This window comes from Pleurodeles waltl, chromosome 7, assembly GCF_031143425.1.
Source record: "Pleurodeles waltl isolate 20211129_DDA chromosome 7, aPleWal1.hap1.20221129, whole genome shotgun sequence".
NCBI classification, from domain to species: Eukaryota; Metazoa; Chordata; class Amphibia; order Caudata; family Salamandridae; genus Pleurodeles; species Pleurodeles waltl.
Genome location: NC_090446.1, coordinates 914,994,518 through 915,018,742, shown reverse-complemented (window position 1 = coordinate 915,018,742; position 24,225 = coordinate 914,994,518). Strand labels below are relative to the sequence as shown.

Sequence of the window (24,225 nt, the reverse complement as noted above, 5' to 3'; positions counted from 1 at the left end):
AGGCACGAAAGATGGATTAACTGGTAGTGACAGAGATAAGGAGAAACAGTCAACCACAAAGGTAGGAGGCCGCAAACCTTTCCAAGGAAATACAGCAAGTTTACTGCTTTATGAACTGTCTAGGGAGACACCTGAAAACATTTAGGACCTGATTTAGAGTTTGGCGGAGGGAGTTACTCTGTCACAAACAAGACTTATTCCCCGTCTGCCAAACTCTAAATCAGGCTGTAAATGTTGCTGTAGTACAATTCCATTACGGCCTATGGAACTTGTAATACGGCGGACAGGATATCTGTCACGTTTGTGACGGAGTAACCCCTCTGCCAAACTCTAAATCAGGCCCTTACTCTCATGGAGTGCCTAAGGAAAAATGAAAAAAGAGTTCCCAGAAAGCGAGCACTCATGGAAGAATACAAGTAGTCAGACAGAGAGGTAGTAAACAGGATATGCTCCATGGGAGCAACAAAGGCTTGCAGAACAGCCTACAACTAAAGTGAATGTGAGTTACAAAACACAAAGCTAATGGTAAGCAATGGGCAGATGCATTCCTAGGGACGCTATCAGAATGTCCCCAGTATGCCTTTGCAATCAGACAGCTGTGCTGTCTGGTAAGCTACGACCTAAAAAAGAGCAGGCTGGCACATGCATTCTCTTCCTAATCTATTGATGATTAAGAGGTAGGGGGCACACTTTCACTGTCAAGTTGTCAACTCTTCCCTCTCTCTTTGTTAAAGCCACACATTTTGATGCTGGTAGTAGGGAAACTGTAGTTGTTCTTTTTTTCAGAGAATGAACCTCATTTACACTGCACTCGATTATTACTCCTCTCTCTTGTTCCTTGCATATGATGCCTACACATCAGAAACTGACATATATTTTGATTTACCTACATTATATGATGGCCACATTTATTGGTATTCGTGAAATTCAGAATATGCACAATAGTCCTTGTGTAGCCCATGTGATGTAGAAATGGTTTTATCTCCCTTTCCATAGTTCCTGTGTATCGACTGTAGTATCCTTATGGATAATGACAGCGCTTGTCTAAAACAAACAAACTGAAAATATACCAAATCTGGATAGTGTGGCTTTTCATTCCAACATGAGTCTCACCCATAAGCATATACTCTCTCTTTTTATTGATTTTATTTGTACCGTGCCATATATCACCTTATGAAAGTGCTTGGAAGGGCGTGGCATCCCTTGGGACGGTACCTTCCTCACGGAGTCTAAAGAATTGAAATATAGACTCCCTCTCTGGGAGAGAACTTTGAGCAATGGGTTTAGTGTCAGACTTAGGAGAGCTCTCTCTCGCCCGGGATTCGTTAAGAATTACCTTTTAGTCCAAACCCTGTACATCTCTAGTGTGCTTTCATCTTAGTTTTTTAATTCGTACAAATCTACAAAATAAGTAGTTTCCTCCTGGGCTGCACGCGGAAGTAAAGAAGGTCAGGCGAAGAGTTGAATTCAGAGCCAGTCACTTAATGACAGAGGTCATATTTCTACTTTGCAGACTAATTCAGTTGCGGATAAAGTGTGTGTGTGTGTGTGTGAGGGTAGAAGGGTTTATGTGTGTTTCGGGAGGAGGTGTTGTGAATAGAACGGTAGGTCTTAGGAGAGCTCAGAAACACGCTGCTTTTCTTAAAATGCTTTGCTTTTGTTTGAGATTGCTGTTGACATGCCTGGGGCTCTGTGGCCCACACCCTGATGGCTGAGTGGCAATTACAGGTAATGCCAGGCTCTCAACCCCCTCAGGCCTCAAAAGGTCCCTGTCAGCAAAGTTAAATGGATTCAAAAAGAGATTTGTAATTACCGCTCCCTGACAGACATTTATGTGAAGAGTGTTACTGTGTGTTTGTTGTGTGAGTACGTGTGTGTGTGTGTGTGTGGTGAACAGGAAGGGTGTGTGTAAGAGTGTACATGTCAACCGAGTACAGACTTTGGCAGCATACGTCTGTTTAGGTGCCTGTGTGTGTGTTTTTTAGATCTTTGTTTATGTATCTGTTGATATATCCGTGGATCTGGGACCTGCTGTACTAAGATTTATTTTAAGAAATCGAAAACAGCATTACATAACGATTTGTAATTTGTGATTTCATATTAGGAATCTATTAAAATGAATTCGTTACAAATGGGTGCAATTTGCACACTATCTTCTACCGAATGCATTGGTATTTAGTGATCAATTTATGTATTAATAGGTTGGTGCACAAAATACTGATTTGTAGCGGGTCTCAATTCGGCCTATCTCATCAATATGCACATGTTAGGACATAAATCTAGACCCTCTACGATTGGTTAGCATCACAGACATGATGGCCTGCTAGGATCAGCAGACCACCAGGTCTGTGATTGCTTTTCAATAAAGCAATCTTTTTTTAAATTCAGGGCATTTTCCTTATAGGAAAACAGGACACATTTAAAAAGAAAGCTAGCGAGGGACCGAGGTCCTGTGTGACCCAGGTCCATGGGCTGATTAAAAAATGCCTTTAGTGACATTCACAAAAGAGAAGGGGACCTCTTCCAGTTTGCGAATTGCCATCACTGTTGATTTAGTGATAAAATATTCTTGTTTTACTAACGCATTTCAATCACAAAACAATAATACATGAACTAAAAAATCAATATTTAGAAGGGATTCCTTTTACATACCCATTCCAAATACTAATTCTGTGTTTATTCTGAACCCAAAATTTGATTTGGTAACATGTTGTGTGATCGGGGGGGGGGGGGTGAGTGCACTTATGCACCTAAGTGTGCGCGTAATAGAACACTTATGTGTGTATCTCAATGGACAACATCACTGCATGTTTGGGTTCCTATGTATTTGTGCCTTCTTACAAGTTTCAGTACCTCATGTTGTGTGTGGGCATGACAGTTTGAGAATCTGTTTGTGTACTGGTAGGTTTGTGAACCTGTATTTGTGTTTTTGTGTCTCTGTTTGTGTACATACGTCTTATGTACCTATATTTGTTAGTGTTTGCCTCTCTTGGTTTGAGGATCTCGGGTTGATATGTCTGTACATGACTGTGTATATCTATGGTTTCTCTACCTGCTACTTTCTATATTTGTGTATGTGTATGCATTTGTGCGTTTAGGTGTGTATGTATAAACTTTGTATGCCTTGTCTTTTGTGTATCTTTGTTCACACATCCCATTCGTTGCATCTCTTCTGTATTTCTGAGACTTTCTGACTGTGTTTTTGTTTACTTGCACGTTTGAGTAGCACTGTGTGTATAACTTTGCATGAGAAAAGTACTGTGTGATTGAGCATTGCGTCTAAACTCTTTGGTAGTGTATATGATCCAAGATATTGCAGGTGCTCTAATGAAAACGTTGCCTTTGTTGGGTCCTGTGACTGAGCTAATTTCTTGCTGTCTTTAATCGTATGTGAAATTAAACTTTTTGAGGCGAAGTGGAGTAAAAAATCATAATTTTACAGATCAGGGAAATTTTTCACATTTTGATCAATTTGCACATCTAGTGAAATTGTCCTTTTTGTGTAGGAAAATCCGCCCTAAAAGTCAATTAGTATGAATTTTTATCTTTCAACTGAATAAGAATTTTCGTTAGCTTGCTGGAGATACCATACAAAGTCAATTTTCAGATGTTTTTCCTACTGAATCTATTTTTTTACCTTTTCTACAGAATGACATGAACTTTGTGTTAAGTGCTGCAATTTCACATAACCCTAGTTTTACTGCAGCTCTGAGTACATGAGAATACGTTCCGGTTGTGTGTCCACCAGTGAGCTAGGACTAGCCACTCCTTGGTTTCACATGTGTGCCTAGGTTGGTGGACATTAACAGCTTTTGGTGTCTTCATGGACTGATTGTGTAGGGGAGCATTCCCAGACTATCAAGGGACCTCCCACACCTGTAGTGTAAGGATGAGTGCCTCATAATCTGATGATGCATGGTAGTACGCCCAGGCCAGACACTCTAGGAACTTCCCACATCATAGTACATCATGGTCTGATAGTGCATGGAAACATGTCCAAGGAAGGGCCATATGAGGACCTCTCACATCTGTACTGTAAGCAGGAATGCCTCATGGTCTGATTGTGCAGGAGAGTGTGTCTGGGCAGCTCCTCGAAGGACCTGTCACACCTTTTCTGCAAGCTGCCTTATGCTTTGCTTTTTCAGATGTTCATCCTTTCATTGGCCTCTTGGCATTGTTGTGCGTGTGCAGACTGTTGGCTGCTTGTTTGCTATTTTCTCTGTGGCTGATGAGGGAGGGTCAGTGTGAGAAGGTAGCCTCTTTCTAGCCTTGTTACCCCCACTTTTGGCCTGTTTGTGAGTGTATGTCAGGATGTTTGTCACTGTTTTCACTGTCTCACTGGGATCCTGATAGCCAGGCCTCAGTGCTCATAGTGAAAACACTATGGTTTCAGTATGTTTGTTATGTGTCACTGGGATCCTGCTGGTCAGGACCCCAGTGCTCATAGGTTTGTGGCCTATATGTATGTGTCACTGGGACCCTGTCACACAGGGCCCCAGTGCTCATAGGTGTGCATGTATATGTTCCCTGTGTGGTGCCTAACTGTCTCACTGAGGCTCTGCTAATCAGAACCTCAGTGGTTATGCTCTCTCATTTCTTTCCAAATTGTCACTGACAGGCTAGTGACCATTTTTACCAATTTACATTGGCTTACTGGAACACCCTTATAATTCCCTAGTATATGGTACTGAGGTACCCAGGGTATTGGGGTTCCAGGAGATCCCTATGGGCTGCAGCATTTCTTTTGCCACCCATAGGGAGCTCTGACAATTCTTACACAGGCCTGCCACTGCAGCCTGAGTGAAATAACGTCCACGTTATTTCACAGCCATTTTACACTGCACTTAAGTAACTTATAAGTCACCTATATGTCTAACCTTTACCTGGTAAAGGTTAGGTGCAAAGTTACTTAGTGTGAGGGCACCCTGGCACTAGCCAAGGTGCCCCCACATTGTTCAGAGCCAATTCCCTGAACTTTGTGAGTGCGGGGACACCATTACATGCGTGCACTACATATAGGTCACTACCTATATGTAGCTTCACCATGGTAACTCCGAATATGGCCATGTAACATGTCTATGATCATGGAATTGCCCCCTCTATGCCATCCTGGCATTGTTGGTACAATTCCATGATCCCAGTGGTCTGTAGCACAGACCCTGGTACTGCCAAACTGCCCTTCCTGGGGTTTCACTGCAGCTGCTGCTGCTGCCAACCCCTCAGACAGGCAGCTGCCCTCCTGGGGTCCAGCCAGGCCTGGCCCAGGATGGCAGAACAAAGAACTTCCTCTGAGAGAGGGTGTGACACCCTCTCCCTTTGGAAAATGGTGTGAAGGCAGGGGAGGAGTAGCCTCCCCCAGCCTCTGGAAATGCTTTGTTGGGCACAGAGGTGCCCAATTCTGCATAAGCCAGTCTACACCGGTTCAGGGACCCCTTAGCCCCTGCTCTGGCGCGAAACTGGACAAAGGAAAGGGGAGTGACCACTCCCCTGACCTGCACCTCCCCTGGGAGGTGTCCAGAGCTCCTCCAGTGTGCTCCAGACCTCTGCCATCTTGGAAACAGAGGTGCTGCTGGCACACTGGACTGCTCTGAGTGGCCAGTGCCACCAGGTGACGTCAGAGACTCCTGCTGATAGGCTCCTTCAGGTGTTAGTAGCCTTTCCTCTCTCCTAGGTAGCCAAACCCTCTTTTCTTGCTATTTAGGGTCTCTGTCTCTGGGGAAACTTTAGATAACGAATGCATGAGCTCAGCCGAGTTCCTCTGCATCTCCCTCTTCACCTTCTGATAAGGAATCGACCGCTGACCGCGCTGGAAGCCTGCAAACCTGCAACATAGTAGCAAAGACGACTACTGCAACTCTGTAACGCTGATCCTGCCGCCTTCTCGACTGTTTTCCTGCTTGTGCATGCTGTGGGGGTAGTCTGCCTCCTCTCTGCACCAGAAGCTCCGAAGAAATCTCCCGTGGGTCGACGGAATCTTCCCCCTGCAACCGCAGGCACCAAAAAGCTGCATTACCGGTCCCTTGGGTCTCCTCTCAGCATGACGAGCGAGGTCCCTCGAATCCAGCGACACCGTCCAAGTGACCCCCACAGTCCAGTGACTCTTCAGCCCAAGTTTGGTGGAGGTAAGTCCTTGCCTCACCTCGCTGGGCTGCATTGCTGGGAACCGCGACTTTGCAAGCTACTCCGGCCCCTGTGCACTTCCGGCGGAAATCCTTCGTGCACAGCCAAGCCTGGGTCCACGGCACTCTAACCTGCATTGCACGACTTTCTAAGTTGGTCTCCGGCGACGTGGGACTCCTTTGTGCAACTTCGGCAAGCACCGTTTCACGCATCCTCATAGTGCCTGTTTCTGGCACTTCTCCGGGTGCTACCTGCTTCAGTGAGGGCTCTTTGTCTTGCTCGACGTCCCCTCTCTCTGCAGGTCCAATTTGCGACCTCCTGGTCCCTCCTGGGCCCCAGCAGCGTCCAAAAACGCCAAACGCACGATTTGCGTGTAGCAAGGCTTGTTGGCGTTCATCCGGCGGGAAATCACTTCTGCATGACTCTCCAAGGCGTGGGGGATCAATCCTCCGAAGGGAAAGTCTCTAGCCCTTGTCGTTCCTGCAGTATTCACAGTTCTTCAGCCTAGTAAGAGCTTCTTTGCACCAACCGCTGGCATTTCTTGGGCATCTGCCCATCTCCGAGCTGCTTGTGACTTTTGGACTTGGTCCCCTTGTTCCACAGGTACCCTCAGTCAGGAATCCATCGTTGTTGCATTGCTGATTTGTGTTTTCCTTGCATTTTCCCTCTAACACGACTATTTTGTCCTTAGGGGAACTTTGGTGCACTTTGCACTCACTTTTCAGGGTCTTGGGGAGGGTTATTTTTCTAACTCTCACTATTTTCTAATAGTCCCAGCGACCCTCTACAAGGTCACATAGGTTTGGGGTCCATTCGTGGTTCGCATTCCACTTTTGGAGTATATGGTTTGTGTTGCCCCTATCCCTATGTTTCCCCATTGCATCCTATTGTAACTATACATTGTTTGCACTGTTTTCTAAGACTATACTGCATATTTTTGCTATTGTGTATATATATCTTGTGTATATTTCCTATCCTCTCACTGAGGGTACACTCTAAGATACTTTGGCATATTGTCATAAAAATAAAGTACCTTTATTTTTAGTATAACTGTGTATTGTGTTTTCTTATGATATTGTGCATATGACACTAAGTGGTACTGTAGTAGCTTCACACGTCTCCTAGTTCAGCCTAAGCTGCTCTGCTAAGCTACCATTATCTATCAGCCTAAGCTGCTAGACACCCTATACACTAATAAGGGATAACTGGGCCTGGTGCAAGGTGCAAGTACCCCTTGGTACTCACTACAAGCCAGTCCAGCCTCCTACATTGGTTGTGCAGCGGTGGGATAAGTGCTTTGAGACTACTTACCACTCTTGTCATTGTACTTTTCATAAGAGAAAAATATACAAAACAAGGTCAGTGTATATACACATAGCCAAAAAGTTTTGCATTTCCTCTTTTCACTCTTTTCTAAGTGCTGAAAAGTACTTCTAAACTTTCAAAAAGTTCTTAAAAGTTTAAAAAGTTTTTCTGTCTTTCCAAAAAGTTCTGAAAACTTTTTTCTCTTTGTCTATCACTTTAACTCTCTCTAAAAATGTCTGGCACAGGCCAAAAAGTTGAACTATCCAAACTTGCATATGATCACCTTAGCTGGAAAGGAGCAAGGAGTCTCTGCATAGAGAGAGGTTTGAGTGTAGGGAAGAATCCTTCCTTAGAACTGTTAATTAATATGCTTAGAGTACAGGATAAGGCCATAAGTGCCCAATCTGTAGAAAAAGTAGCTAATGATTCTCAATCTGATCCAGGGACTCCCCCAGGAAAAGGTTCAGGAAAGAAACTTCTCAGCCTGCCCATTACTAGACAGTCTAGCATAGTTGGTACAGAGGTTGAATCACATCATACTGATGATGTGCTCTCACATTATGCTGGTAGCCAAGCTGTTAGGGTGCCCCTTGTAAGGGACAGGTCTCCTTCTGTTCATTCCCATCATACCTCTGTATCTAGAAATGTCCCTCCCATCCACCCTGATGACAGATTGTTAGAAAGGGAGCTCAATAGATTGAGAGTGGAACAAACCAGACTGAAGCTCAAGAAGCAACAGCTGGATTTGGATAGACAGTCTTTAGAAATAGAGAGGGAAAGACAGAAGTTGGGTTTAGATACCCATGGTGGCAGCAGCAGTATTCCCCATAGTCATCCTGCAAAAGAGCATGATTCCAGGAATCTGCACAAGATAGTTCCCCCTTATAAGGAGGGGGATGACATTAACAAGTGGTTTGCTGCACTTGAGAGGGCCTGTGTTGTACAGGATGTCCCTCAAAGGCAGTGGGCTGCTATCCTATGGCTATCATTTAGTGGAAAGGGTAGGGATAGACTCCTTACTGTGAAAGAAAATGATGCCAATAATTTTACAGTTCTTAAGAATGCACTCCTGGATGGTTATGGCTTAACCACTGAACAGTACAGGATAAAGTTCAGAGAGACCAAAAAGGAGTCTTCACAAGACTGGGTTGATTTCATTGACCATTCAGTGAAGGCCTTGGAGGGGTGGTTACATGGCAGTAAAGTTACTGATTATGAAAGCCTGTATAACACAATCCTGAGAGAGCATATACTTAATAATTGTGTGTCTGATTTGTTGCACCAGTACCTGGTAGACTCTGATCTGACCTCTCCCCAAGAATTGGGAAAGAAGGCAGACAAATGGGTCAGAACAAGGGTGAACAGAAAAGTTCATACAGGGGGTGACAAAGATGGCAATAAGAAGAAAGATGGTGAAAAATCTCAAGATAAGCATGGGGATAAGGGTAAAACCAAAGATCCCACTTCAAATCTTAAACACTCTTCAGAGGGTGGGGATAAAACAAATTCTTCCTCTTCTTCCCAACCTGCACACATTAAAAAGCCTTGGTGCTTTGTGTGTAAAAACAGAGGCCATAGGCCAGGGGATAAGTCCTGTCCAGGTAAACCCCCTGAGCCTACCACCACTAATACATCAAGCTCTAGTGCCCCTAGCAGTAGTGGTACTAGTGGTGGGACTGCTGGCAACAGTCAAGCAAAGGGTGTAGTTGGGTTCACTTATGGGTCCATAGTGGAAACTGATGTAATCAGTCCCAAGACAGTTTCTGTCACACCTAGTGGCATTGGCCTTGCCACACTGGCTGCTTGTCCCCTTACAATGGATAAGTACAGGCAGACAGTTTCAATAAATGGTGTTGAGGCCTTGGCCTATAGGGACACAGGTGCCAGTTTCACTTTGGTGACTGAAAACCTAGTGCCTCCTGAACAACACATCATTGGACAACAGTATAAGATTATTGATGTCCATAACTCCACTAAGTTTCTTCCCTTAGCTATAATTCAGTTTAGTTGGGGTGGAGTTACTGGCCCTAAGCAGGTGGTGGTATCACCTAGCTTACCTGTAGACTGTCTCTTAGGTAATGACCTAGAGGCCTCAGGTTGGGCTGATGTAGAGTTTTATGCCCATGCAGCCATGCTGGGCATCCCTGAGGAATTGTTCCCTCTCATTTCAAGTGAAATGAAAAAGCAAAGGAGAGAAGGCCTGAAAACTCAGGATCCCTCTCCATCAACAGGTAAAAAGGGTATCACAGTATCCCCTAACCACCCTACCATTCAGGATACTATTCCTGTGGTGGGAGAAACCTCTCCTGGGGTGGCACCTGTTCCAAGGGAATCATCAGCTGGCATAGCTGGACTCCCTGAGGTAGAAGTACCTCTCTGTGGGATAACTAACATTGGTGACAAAAAGAGCACCATTTTAGTTAACATGGAGCATCCCTCCAACCCTCCCAGAGAAACTTTAGTGCAGAAACCCTGTACTGCCTCACAACACTTAGGACAGCATCCCTGCCCTAGTGTGGAGCTCATAGGACAGCATCCCTGCCCTGCTCCAACTCAAGAGAAACAGCATCCCTGTTCTCTCTTCCAGCCAAATGGACAAAGTTTTTGTCCAGCTATGGCTTTACTGAGACAGCATCCCTGTCTGGCATTTCCATCATTACAAATAGGTTCAGTGGATAATTCCCACTGCTCTAAACTAAAACTTACTGATAGAAACTCTGAAAATACATCTTCACATTGTTGGTTAGCTAAAAAACTTCAAACAGGGTGGTTTACATCCCCACAGGGAAGTAACCATATAGTGGATGATAAAGGGAGTAACCAGTCTATTGCAGAGCTACTCTCTACTTATCACCACTTAGACAATAAAGTCTCAACTGGCCAAGGTTAGCCTTATTGTCCTTCGTTTGGGGGGGGGTTGTGTGAGAAGGTAGCCTCTTTCTAGCCTTGTTACCCCCACTTTTGGCCTGTTTGTGAGTGTATGTCAGGATGTTTGTCACTGTTTTCACTGTCTCACTGGGATCCTGATAGCCAGGCCTCAGTGCTCATAGTGAAAACACTATGGTTTCAGTATGTTTGTTATGTGTCACTGGGATCCTGCTGGTCAGGACCCCAGTGCTCATAGGTTTGTGGCCTATATGTATGTGTCACTGGGACCCTGTCACACAGGGCCCCAGTGCTCATAGGTGTGCATGTATATGTTCCCTGTGTGGTGCCTAACTGTCTCACTGAGGCTCTGCTAATCAGAACCTCAGTGGTTATGCTCTCTCATTTCTTTCCAAATTGTCACTGACAGGCTAGTGACCATTTTTACCAATTTACATTGGCTTACTGGAACACCCTTATAATTCCCTAGTATATGGTACTGAGGTACCCAGGGTATTGGGGTTCCAGGAGATCCCTATGGGCTGCAGCATTTCTTTTGCCACCCATAGGGAGCTCTGACAATTCTTACACAGGCCTGCCACTGCAGCCTGAGTGAAATAACGTCCACGTTATTTCACAGCCATTTTACACTGCACTTAAGTAACTTATAAGTCACCTATATGTCTAACCTTTACCTGGTAAAGGTTAGGTGCAAAGTTACTTAGTGTGAGGGCACCCTGGCACTAGCCAAGGTGCCCCCACATTGTTCAGAGCCAATTCCCTGAACTTTGTGAGTGCGGGGACACCATTACACGCGTGCACTACATATAGGTCACTACCTATATGTAGCTTCACCATGGTAACTCCGAATATGGCCATGTAACATGTCTATGATCATGGAATTGCCCCCTCTATGCCATCCTGGCATTGTTGGTACAATTCCATGATCCCAGTGGTCTGTAGCACAGACCCTGGTACTGCCAAACTGCCCTTCCTGGGGTTTCACTGCAGCTGCTGCTGCTGCCAACCCCTCAGACAGGCAGCTGCCCTCCTGGGGTCCAGCCAGGCCTGGCCCAGGATGGCAGAACAAAGAACTTCCTCTGAGAGAGGGTGTGACACCCTCTCCCTTTGGAAAATGGTGTGAAGGCAGGGGAGGAGTAGCCTCCCCCAGCCTCTGGAAATGCTTTGTTGGGCACAGAGGTGCCCAATTCTGCATAAGCCAGTCTACACCGGTTCAGGGACCCCTTAGCCCCTGCTCTGGCGCGAAACTGGACAAAGGAAAGGGGAGTGACCACTCCCCTGACCTGCACCTCCCCTGGGAGGTGTCCAGAGCTCCTCCAGTGTGCTCCAGACCTCTGCCATCTTGGAAACAGAGGTGCTGCTGGCACACTGGACTGCTCTGAGTGGCCAGTGCCACCAGGTGACGTCAGAGACTCCTGCTGATAGGCTCCTTCAGGTGTTAGTAGCCTTTCCTCTCTCCTAGGTAGCCAAACCCTCTTTTCTTGCTATTTAGGGTCTCTGTCTCTGGGGAAACTTTAGATAACGAATGCATGAGCTCAGCCGAGTTCCTCTGCATCTCCCTCTTCACCTTCTGATAAGGAATCGACCGCTGACCGCGCTGGAAGCCTGCAAACCTGCAACATAGTAGCAAAGACGACTACTGCAACTCTGTAACGCTGATCCTGCCGCCTTCTCGACTGTTTTCCTGCTTGTGCATGCTGTGGGGGTAGTCTGCCTCCTCTCTGCACCAGAAGCTCCGAAGAAATCTCCCGTGGGTCGACGGAATCTTCCCCCTGCAACCGCAGGCACCAAAAAGCTGCATTACCGGTCCCTTGGGTCTCCTCTCAGCACGACGAGCGAGGTCCCTCGAATCCAGCGACACCGTCCAAGTGACCCCCACAGTCCAGTGACTCTTCAGCCCAAGTTTGGTGGAGGTAAGTCCTTGCCTCACCTCGCTGGGCTGCATTGCTGGGAACCGCGACTTTGCAAGCTACTCCGGCCCCTGTGCACTTCCGGCGGAAATCCTTCGTGCACAGCCAAGCCTGGGTCCACGGAACTCTAACCTGCATTGCACGACTTTCTAAGTTGGTCTCCGGCGACGTGGGACTCCTTTGTGCAACTTCGGCGAGCACCGTTTCACGCATCCTCGTAGTGCCTGTTTCTGGCACTTCTCCGGGTGCTACCTGCTTCAGTGAGGGCTCTTTGTCTTGCTCGACGTCCCCTCTCTCTGCAGGTCCAATTTGCGACCTCCTGGTCCCTCCTGGGCCCCAGCAGCGTCCAAAAACGCCAAACGCACGATTTGCGTGTAGCAAGGCTTGTTGGCGTTCATCCGGCGGGAAATCACTTCTGCACGACTCTCCAAGGCGTGGGGGATCAATCCTCCGAAGGGAAAGTCTCTAGCCCTTGTCGTTCCTGCAGTATTCACAGTTCTTCAGCCTAGTAAGAGCTTCTTTGCACCAACCGCTGGCATTTCTTGGGCATCTGCCCATCTCCGAGCTGCTTGTGACTTTTGGACTTGGTCCCCTTGTTCCACAGGTACCCTCAGTCAGGAATCCATCGTTGTTGCATTGCTGATTTGTGTTTTCCTTGCATTTTCCCTCTAACACGACTATTTTGTCCTTAGGGGAACTTTGGTGCACTTTGCACTCACTTTTCAGGGTCTTGGGGAGGGTTATTTTTCTAACTCTCACTATTTTCTAATAGTCCCAGCGACCCTCTACAAGGTCACATAGGTTTGGGGTCCATTCGTGGTTCGCATTCCACTTTTGGAGTATATGGTTTGTGTTGCCCCTATCCCTATGTTTCCCCATTGCATCCTATTGTAACTATACATTGTTTGCACTGTTTTCTAAGACTATACTGCATATTTTTGCTATTGTGTATATATATCTTGTGTATATTTCCTATCCTCTCACTGAGGGTACACTCTAAGATACTTTGGCATATTGTCATAAAAATAAAGTACCTTTATTTTTAGTATAACTGTGTATTGTGTTTTCCTATGATATTGTGCATATGACACTAAGTGGTACTGTAGTAGCTTCACACGTCTCCTAGTTCAGCCTAAGCTGCTCTGCTAAGCTACCATTATCTATCAGCCTAAGCTGCTAGACACCCTATACACTAATAAGGGATAACTGGGCCTGGTGCAAGGTGCAAGTACCCCTTGGTACTCACTACAAGCCAGTCCAGCCTCCTACAGTCAGTCTTATAGCCATCCATACAACTCAGCTAAGTGTAATCAGATGGTTATGTGTATCTTCTTCGATATGCATGCCATTGTTTTCTTATCCGAGTGTGTCCCGTGTGCATTCTTTGTCCCAGTGTTAGTGTCCCGTCCTAGTTTGTCCCTGAACCCCTGCCTTTGTTTATTCCTCATCCAACTGAGTGTGTTCCCGAGTCTATGTCTGCCTTTCTCAGTGTGCCTTTCTGGCTGCCTTGTGTCTGTCAAACTGTCCTTGTACTTGGTTTATCCCTCACTGTCCTAGTATTGGTGCATTTGTTTCCCTGTGTCCACCAAGAGTCATGTTTTGTGTGAACTGATAGAGTTGTACTTAGCTGCCAAATAAGTGTCACCCAGAGCCCTTTGGCTGTGCGTGTACGGGTGGAGCGAAGGGGTGGAGGGGCGTGGAAGGCAGCAAGTCTCAGATTTTAATAGATTGTTCGCTTTTAGTACATAAAAGGCTTCAGGACCGAAATTACACAGCAACACTAACATGTCCTGACAAGAGAAACTCATGCAGCTTTCTGAAAAGTGCAGAAATGCAATACATTGGCATAAAAAAGTACAAATAAGTTGTTTTTTGCCCCCACCGTGGTGCTTGATTTATAATGTGTTTTTAATAATGCATTATTTGTCAGTGGCAGCTGGTGACATTTAAAAGCGGTGAGACGTAAAAGTTGGGTATGAATTTTATGTAGCGAGTGAAGCGAGCAAGCTTAATGGACAAATGTGGGGTTCAAGGTGAGTACTCCTCCCAAGAAAAAAAGTTTATAAACCAGTGGGAACAGATAGTCTTGGAATACTAAACACATTAAACACTGCCCCATATCTTACTCCATTAATATGTTCAACAGTTACTTTAATGTGTAAATTGTACAGTGTGACAACTTCAGGACCTTTAGAGTGTGTGCTTGCCCAGTGTCTTGCACACTATGTAGCATCAGCTTTGGAAGTAAATGCTCTAACCTGGCATCAGGAAGCACTCACAGCTGCTGGCTGCAATCAATCATACATAAATATGTGCACACAGATGTTTAAGTGGAATCTAAAAAGTGTGGGCTCTCTAAAAGGTAACATGTAAAATACATTTCTGTGATTGTAGCTGCATGAGCAATATGCCCCTATGGTGTCTAAGTCAATTCTTAGACATTGTAAGTGCAGGGTAGCCGTACTGAGTATATGGTCTGAGACTCTATCAATTACGAACTCCACAGTTCCATAATGGCTACACTGAATACTGGGAAGTTTGGGATCAAACTTCTCAGCACAATACACCCACACTGATGCCAGAGTGGGAGTTATTGAAAAATACACACAGTGGGCCTCTAAGAAGGTGCCCCCTGTATGTTAGTCCAACTGCTAGGGTAAGGCTGACCGGTCATGCTAGCCTGCCACTTCCAGATGAGTTTCTGACCACATGGGGTCAGTGCCTTTCTGCACTCTGTGGTCAGAAACAAGGCTGTCATGGGTGGAGGTGCTTCACACCTCCCCCTGCAGGAACTGTAACACCTGGCGGTGAGCCTTAAAGGCTCAAGCCTGGTGTTACAGTGTCCCAGGGCACTCCAACTAGTGGAGATGCCCACCTCCCTCGGACGAGCCCCCACTTTTGGTGGCAAGTCCAGAGGGATATTGAGAAAAACAAGGAGGAGCCACCCCCTCAGCCAGGACCACCCCTAAGGGCCCAGAGCTGAAGTGACCCCCCCTCCTTAAGATATCCTCTATCTTGCTTGGGAGGATTAGGACCAATAGAGTTGGGGATTTGCCGCACAAGGAGGGTGTATCCACCCTCAGGGACAGTAGCTATTGGCTATTGCCCCCTGACCTTAAACACACCCCTAGGTTTAGTGTTTAGGGGCGATCGTGGGCCCCCACTCTTCAGATTCCTGACGACCTCAAGAAAGGGCTGCTGAGCTGAAAACCCAGCGGAGAAGAGGAGACGCCAGTTGACTCCTCCCCAGCCCTAACAGGCTGTCTCGTGCTTCAAAAAGCTGCAAAAGAAGCAGCAAAGTGTTCTGCAGAACCAGCGGCCCCTGAAAAGCCTCCAGGGGACAGCCTGCATCACCAAGGACCATGAAACTACCATGGACAGCGGACCTGTCCAACAAGAAGATAAAGAAACCATCTTTAAAGGGACTCTCACCTCACTCCAGAAGCGTGAGTCCAACTAGTCTGCCCCCTACACCCCTGCCCCGTGTCCAGTGAAACCAACTAGCCGGAGAGGATCCCCAGGCAATTCCGACTACGTGTCCACCTTGGGCTGATCTTTCTGCACCCCACGACAGCACCTGCAGAGGGAATCCGGAAGACCCTCCTGACAGCAACTGCCCGGGACGATGATATCCATTGACTGGAGAAACACAGCACCAGCAGCCCCCGGGCCCGAGAGAAACCGACCACCGGTGCAGCAACAACCTGCAGGTGGCTGTCACCCTTGCCCAGTTGGTGGCTTGCCAAGGAGGCCCCTCTGTGCCCTGCCTGCAGCGCCTAGGTGACCCCCAGGTCCCTCCACAGAACGTCACCCTTGCCCAGTTGGTAGCTTGCCCAGGAGGCCCCTCTGTGCCCTGCCTGCAGCGCCTAGGTGACTCCCAGGTCCCTCCACAGAGTTCTGTTGGGAACTTGATGCCCTGTTTGTACACTGCACCTGGCCGCCCGCTGAGGGTGTGGTTTTTGTGCCTACTTGGGGCCCTTCCAGTGCTCCTTCAAACCCCCTGGTCTGCCCTCCGACGCGGGTACTTGCCTACAGGCAGACCGGAACGGGAGTACCCCCTGTCTCCATAAGGGCCTATTGACCTCTGCGCCTGACCGGTGTTGCTGGTGCTTGGTGTTCGGGGTTATCTTTAACCCCCCCCCAAAGGTGGGCTGCCTATACCCCAGAGATTGAGCCCGTGGGTTTGTTGCTTACCTCAAGGACTGTACTTTACTTGCCTCCCCCAGAAACTGTTGAAAATAGCAGTGTCAACTTTTGAAACAGCTTTTTGCCATTTTGAAGAAAACTGTGTACATTGTTGATTCCATTCAATGTTATAAATATTACTATGCAAAGTACCTTTCATTTAATGTACTTACCTGCTAAATGAATCTTGTGGTTCTAGAAGTTAATTGACAGAAGAATATTTTTCTATATGGAAATCTATTGGTCTGGAGTTGTGTCATTGAGTGTGTGTTTTCACTTGTTGCTTGTGTGTGTGCAGCAGGTGCTTGACACTGCCCTCTGGGGGACCAACTGCTCGACCACACTACCACGGGTAAAGCATTGGTATTGTCTATTATTGCCGCTGTCAAGCCTCTTGGGGAACCCCTTGTCTCTGTGCACACTATATCTCATTTAGATATATACCCCGCCTTAGAACACCACAATACAAGAAAAAGACTATAGGTGGTACATCCTTCTCCATTCAAGCAGCCAAATTATGGAATTCATTACCCCCAACTATAAGAGCCACAGATAACTTTCTTGTCTTCAGAAAACTACTCAAGAGTTGGCTCTTTCCTTCATAACCACCATATTCAAACAACTATGGACTGCATATGCCTATGTTGATAAATATTGTTTTCTGATTATGTGTATATTTCTAGTTATGTATAGTTCTTTAGAAAATATGTATCGCTACTATGTCATAACAATAAAGTACACACACATTGTTTAAACCTGTTTGACTAAGTATATTTACCCATGGTTCTAATTATGTATTGTATGTGCATATGTGTGTGTATTCATGTGTGTTTGTATGTGTGTGTGTATGTGTATATATATATATGTATGTATATATGTGTATATGTTGTTTCTGTGCTTGGCATGTTCCTGGGTCATTGCATGGCTCCTGGATGGGTTGTTATACTAGATATCTATGAATTCCTGCTCTCATCTTATCGCACTTATCTACCCATCATCATATGTCATGTCTCTATCAAACTATCCTCCATTCCCACTCTGACTCATCCCAAATCCTTTCTAACTACTTTCATCTCCTAAATAACTCTGCCTAAGCTCTTCCCTCCGCTTCCACATCTAACGCACCAAACCTCACTCTACTACCATGACCTCCCACACAACCCTACTAAATTCTCCCTCATTTATCTCACCCTGCTACTATGCTCTCCCTAACCCTTCCACAGACTCTTCCCTCCTCCATCCCCCTTTAGTCATCCCAAGCCTTTGGGTTGAGTAAATGAAGGATATACTCCCAATTAACACTTCTGGGTTTCTTTCCTCCTCCACCCCTCCATTACTCCAGTCAAGCTAACTAACCAACTCTCATATCCATGGCTCAAATTAACTCATAATAATACTAAAACTGTATTAATTATTTCCCGATACTAATCCATCACTAATTCTTGTTGGGTTCCAGAGTAGCATGCTACTCACCGAAAAGCGCTTTGATGCCTCGTCAGGGGTAGTAAGCGCTATATAAATACTATTACAGTACAATACAATTCCCATAGTGTGCTATCTGGCCCGTATTTCGGTTTCTCTCTGAGTTGTTATTGCATTCAGAAATATAACACAACAACTGATATACACCTAAAACCTGTCAGTACAATTGGCATTGTCAATGGTTGTTAGCTGTTTGAGGTAAATGAGTAACAACAATGATTAGTTATAAATAATTAACAGGCAGCCTGGGACAGACAGCCCAGACTTAAGTGCATCCATTTGTTCAGAGATATGATCTTATCTCTAAACAAATTGATCTATTTAATATTTGTTCATATGAATGTGTAGAAGTTTTAGAGGGGCACAGCCCCTCAGCTCTACTAGAGGAAACGCCCCTGTTATCTGTACCTATTGAAAAGGCTTTTTAAACTGAGAAATAAAATATTCCAAACTTGGAGCTCTTGGTGTCACAAACAGAGTAAGGGGGTAAGTCTGATGTGTGGGTCAGGTGATTTAGGAGTTTCTGCACATCCCTAGCAGGTGGAAGATGACCAGCAGCCTTATAGTCTGCCTTAGGCTACAAACCTTTAAAGGGTGATAAAGATATCACTTCTATCATCTCCTCGAGGACTGAGTCACAGAGTGCTTAATTTGTGTGGGTGTCTGCAGGGAATAGGCACCAGGACTTAATTAGAGTTTCTACAACAGCAGGAGACAGGAAGGGAATAAAAGTGAGAAATTGTCATAGGACTCCTATAGGAACAAGACTGCTAGATTTAGGGCGGCAACAAATATGGGGGACTGAGTCTGATCCCACACCGTCTGATAGCTGTTGGCCTAGCTAGAAGCACCTCACCAGAATCCAAGAATAAAGGTGATTTGTGGCAGTCTATCACATGACCCTCTAATACTCCTCAGGAAAGTCGTGGTGGAATACATCTTACCCCTTTCTCTCAGTTGTACAAGTCTCATGCATGCATAGACAAACAGAAGCAAGATTTGGTTCAATACATTTTATTGAAACAACTGCATTCTATGTCAAAAAGCATGAATTGTGATTATTAGGATAATGAAACACCACACTATTATTATACAACTTTAGAATCCTTCTGGACTGCGGATATTCTGTCAGGAAAAAGAGCTAGATGCTGTGGGAAGCACTGCCACTCTGCTTGTTGCTTTGTTGTAATGGCCTGCTGCTTGTTGCTTCTGTCCTGGAAGTGAAAGGACTGGACTTTGCTCCTGCATCCTGCTTTAAAGGTTTTTAAAGTGCATGGGCTGAGCTTGCCTCCCGTTAGAAGTCTCAGAGACATCGAAGATTTATCTGCAAGCATCTGGGCTCTCTTGCCGAGAGTCCTGAATCACCAGGTGGTGCCAAATCCAGTTCCTCAGCCCTTGGGAGTGAGTTCTGGTGTAACGAAGAATAAACCAAGTACATTGGCTCCAGAGCAACTTCAGAACCAGGACCACTGTCTGACTCTGCGCTGCTGCCTGCACCAGAGTCCTAGCCCCCGCTGAGTGCAACAACTGCGACTGACACCGCAGGCCTGATGCCACTGCAGCACCTCCGGAGTCTTGCCACAGCGTCATCTGTGGCCCCGTGGTGTGACCACAACACCGCAAACTCGAGGCCTCACGTCTTGACCTGCTGAATTCATCGACCCCACCAAATCCTAAGGAACCGATGCCTCACCGTCTACACCACATCATCTCCCCTGCAACCGTGAGGAACCGACCCCTCGCCTCCCCTTCCTCGCAGTAAGGAACCAACGCCTCACCTCCTCAGTAGCAGTAAGAAACCAATGCTGCACCATCTCCAGCATTGCCTCACCTCCCTGACTCCATACGATTACTTTGTTTCATCATTTTCCAAATGTACTGTACCTGCCTGATCATGCCAAGCTACCATTGGGATGAGCAGGGGCCAGCTCAGCTGTGTGGCTCCCTTACCCTGACTAAAGTGAGGGTCCCTACTTGGACAGGGTGCAATCCACTGCCAAGAAGAGGATCCACTTCTAACAAGTAGACATCATACTCTTTGTACTGGCAATACCTGGTAAGCTATTGTGTGCAGCCTTGGGTTCAGCACAGGAAGAAAATGTTGTACAAAGAAATGAATAACATTCTGCTTGGAAGGGTAACTGATAAAAATAATAAAACATATCTACTAAAATTAAGTTTTGCTAAGATAATAAAAGGAATACAAATGACTTTTAACTAGCTGAAAGGGCACAGGCACAGCCCCAGAGCTAAAATAATGTGCCCATGTAAATGCTAAAATAACTTCACATCAAAAGAAGAATGAGAAAGATAGAACAAGCATTGGCAAAGCAAATAGGTCTCGTCTATGAGAGCTACTGGCTTTGGAAATGTTTTGTAGCCATGCTGTAAAGGAGTGCAGATGATTTGCAGTGTGGCTAAAACACATTTGAAAGAACCTCTGATGCAGCCAAGGCTAATGTGCTTTTTCTTTCAAACGTAATTTAGCGCTGGATAAATCATAGTCCTTTTTTATTATTATTTATAGCCATGCTGAACAGCAGCCATGCTGCTACACAACATGGCTAGAGATAATTGCCAAGGTTGGTGCTGTACAGCATAAACAAAAGGCAATGACAGAGCAAATAGTCTCCAAAACTAGACCCATTGCTTTGCTAATGCTTGTTAGGTCTTGGCACAACACCCCTGTGGGTCTGAGCAAATCAACTAATCTCCACAGGCATGAAAAAAAGAAAAACAACATTTGGCAAAACATCTTATCAGATAAAAAAAGCAATTGTGCTCATGTCCATGACTTAGTGAAAAATAATTTGGAAGCACATAACATTAGTTGTCACAATAAAAACACCATCTGTTGTCACAATAAACATCCATTTCAAAGGAGCAGGGGCTTCTTTGAACTGCATGTGTCATAGTAAAACGTAGCTACAAATGGCAAGAGGTGCAACAAGGAAGAAGAAAAGAAATAGTGTCTCAATCATGAAGCTATCAACAGATGGACAGCAACTGAAGTGAAGCAATCAGTACTTGGACAATGTTCCAGCCAAAAGAAGAGGAAATAAAGCCAGCATGCACTTGACATTAAGGGGCATATTTATACTCTGTTTGCACCGAATTAGTGTCATTTTTATTTTACTCTAATTCGGTGCAAAACTAACTCCATATTTATACTTTGGTGCTAGACCCCTGAAGTGCCAAATTTATGGAATTAAAGTCATTTTTTGAAAGTGGAGACCTACCTTGCCTTAATGAGATGCAAGGTAAGCGTTCCGTGCAAATAAATGACTCTATGACCTCCATATGGGGTGGTTTTAAGACCTACGACCAGCAGGGATCAAGCTCCTGCACCAGATAACAGACCTACTTTAGAATAAAGAGGAGAGATACAGAGGCTGATAGAGAGACAGGAGTTCTGGCAATGGATGGCAAACATGCAGCCACACTTATTCCTGGATATCCTGCCATCTCCATCTAGTTTTAGTAGTCCAGGAGGGCAGGAACTCAAGCAGCATGCACCCTATTGGCCTATAACAAACAGTTTTTCCCTGGAATTCTACCAATTGCCATGATACTGAAACCCTTGGCTGCCCCTAGAGTGCACATTAGTTGTCATGTCATTGCATGGCTTTCCTGGCAGCCTATGGTGGTGAGCCCCTGCAACCCACGGGCAAAACCTCGCACACACCAAAGAATGCCAGGTTGAATACTGCCCAGATAAAAGCATATGGGGATCCTCACAATCTAATATTCCTTACTATAGGTTACATTTACACATAGGATTAGGTAGTTTAGGTCCTGAAGAATCGCGTTAGATCCATAGGACATCAATAGCGAGAAACATGTTGACCTTTTGGTAAATCGTACAGGGGATCCTGTACGTACAATTCCTTACCTCAAATTGAGTGAGGAAGTGAATAATTTTTTGGGGAGCCTAGACCTTGTTCTTTTCCCTCCCCGTTCTTTGGTTTTAATCATGACAGTGGTTGGATTATTGAATAAAATTTGCCTAACCTCTAGTTATTTTTAAATATAATTTTTCCAATCCTATACCCTATTCTTTCTAAACCGGCCATATATCTCAAAAGATCTCCGGCAAAGAGCCCCCCTTGAGGGGCCCGTCAGGCATTGCAGCGCCGGCCTGACGTGGAGCAGAGCCCAAGGATGAAGCATGTCACCTTTGGTGAGTGAGGGCTCTTGTTCCAAAATAATTAATTTTCCAGGGACCTGGTTTTCTTTCTTTTCTTTCCGATCTTTTCCTTAGATCAGGACCCAGTGTGGTTTCCCTGATTATACTCACATTGTGGAACTGTGTATACCTTGTTTTTGTACATGATCCTCACAATCCCCAGGACAACCTCTATATGGTAAAAATCATAGGTGCTGCTAAAAGTTCATGTGAAAATGTGTTTTATTAACAGTACAAATGCAACATGGCAATTCATTCCTACCCAAGTCCAAAGGAATCGCCCTTAGTAAATATGGATCATGCGTTTTTAATTAGCCATAGTATTGTTTTTTGCAACTGACTGGACACCAGTGAGTTGGATAACTCCATGTGTTCTCCATGACTAATGTATCTACCGTAATTGATTATTTTTCATACGTTACTTAAACGCCCTCCCTACATTTCCTAACCCATTTGTACCTCTCTCCCCAGGTTACAGCTGCATTTGCCCCCCACCATTTACTGGTCAACACTGTCAGCTGGACGGAGACAATTGTGCATCCCAGCCCTGCCTTCGGGGTGGCACTTGCACTCCAACTCTCAGCGGATACACCTGCAGATGCCTGAGCCACCACCAAGGACCTAGGTGAGACCAGAAGTCCGGCAACGGCAGTCTTGGGGGACACGATTTACACTCTACACAGCAATTGTGGCTGTCCAGCCAGTGCAAGGATTTTTACTACCTTGAGTGTTGCTATTTTGTCAGTCTCCTCTAGTAGTATTAAGGCTATTTTCCTACTTTTAAAACTAATATGGCACCCACTGCAATGTTCTGGCTTGCCATGGTTTCAAGTTTTGTCAATTGTAGGCGGGTAATAATGGCCACTTCTGGTACTGCTGGTAGTTCCATTGATACTGCCGGAACCGCATCTGTCCTTACGTAAAGAACCGTGGCTATACCTACATTTACTGCCTGAAGCATTAATAACAGTGTCGTGAGCCAGTATAGCTCTATTTAGAAGATTTGCAGAAAAGCTGATGGATACCCACTTGTAGCACAATTGCTGCCAAGAAAATCCACATCTTATGTTTCCAAATGGACTATAGTGAGCGATAAGGATTTCTAGTAACTTCTGAGAGATGTTAGGTTATTTACTAGCAATGACTTAGTGCTGTGTAGTGCTTAACATTTGCATTAACATGGTTTTCTCGCATGATTCCTGCTCCACCGGCTCCTTAAAATAGGGAAGATGACTGCTACCCTAGTTTCACTCTAGCTGGTCTTTCCAAAAAATAATAGAATGACCACCAGTCATGTGAGCCTGCATTTGAAAGTCAAACCATTGAGATACAGCTGGTAGAAAAGCAAGCGCTATAGCACACAAAAAGTAAAGTGCCTTGTGTGGTGGTACTGAAGGTAAGATTTAAATCTCGAACATTTAAAAACTGAAAATGTAACTCTTTGATTAAAATGATGCGGTGTGGAGGGATGGAGGAGGTGGCTGTAGCACCTCTAGTTTCATGTCCCAGAAATCACACCACAACATCCTCATGGCTTGCCAAAAAAACATAGATACACCCTAAAAATCATCGACATTTTACACCTTAGCTGATCACTTTATTGTGACATAACATTTTCGAGACACTTGTAAATTGTCAGAGTCACCAGATCCTCGGGGTCTGTGCACGTTCCCAACAATTCCACCACAAGACAGCTCCAATGCCCTGATTAGATTTATCACAGAGTCTAAGAGAGTCCAAGTGGGGAAAAGGGGATTAGGAAGGGAACAGCTGGGAAGGAGACCTGTAGGAAGCAAAAGTTAAAACACACAGTATCAAAATTACATCACAAGAAATCAGTACTAGGTAATGACGCTAAGCATCGTCATTATGAAAACATGAACAACCTAAACATAGACTTAAAATGACTAGGCTTCAAGATGACTGGATACCTGTGAGGGAATCAAGAAATTGTTAAATGAAACTTTCAAATTCAAGTACTTTCCTTTGCATGAGAATCAGGAAACAATCTGAATAATTTCTAAACCATCATATGAATCATTTTTGAGAAAGCATATTAGGAACACACCACATTACATCTAGACCTCTGGCCTTTTTGTTTTCTCAAATTGTCGGAACATGAATTTGCCCACTTTGCAGATTTTCACATAG

General features: G+C 45.3%; 1 protein-coding gene across 2 annotated transcripts in view; it reads left to right on the top strand.

Annotated features, from left to right (window-relative positions):
* FAT2 (FAT atypical cadherin 2) overlaps positions 1-24,225 on the top strand; it is a 234,157-nt gene that overhangs the window by 197,882 nt on the left and 12,050 nt on the right. For both annotated transcript variants that reach the window (XM_069199589.1, XM_069199588.1), the window contains exon 22: positions 22,546-22,699. In XM_069199589.1, the coding sequence (XP_069055690.1) occupies positions 22,546-22,699 (154 nt within the window). The remainder of the gene's footprint in view (positions 1-22,545; positions 22,700-24,225) is intronic.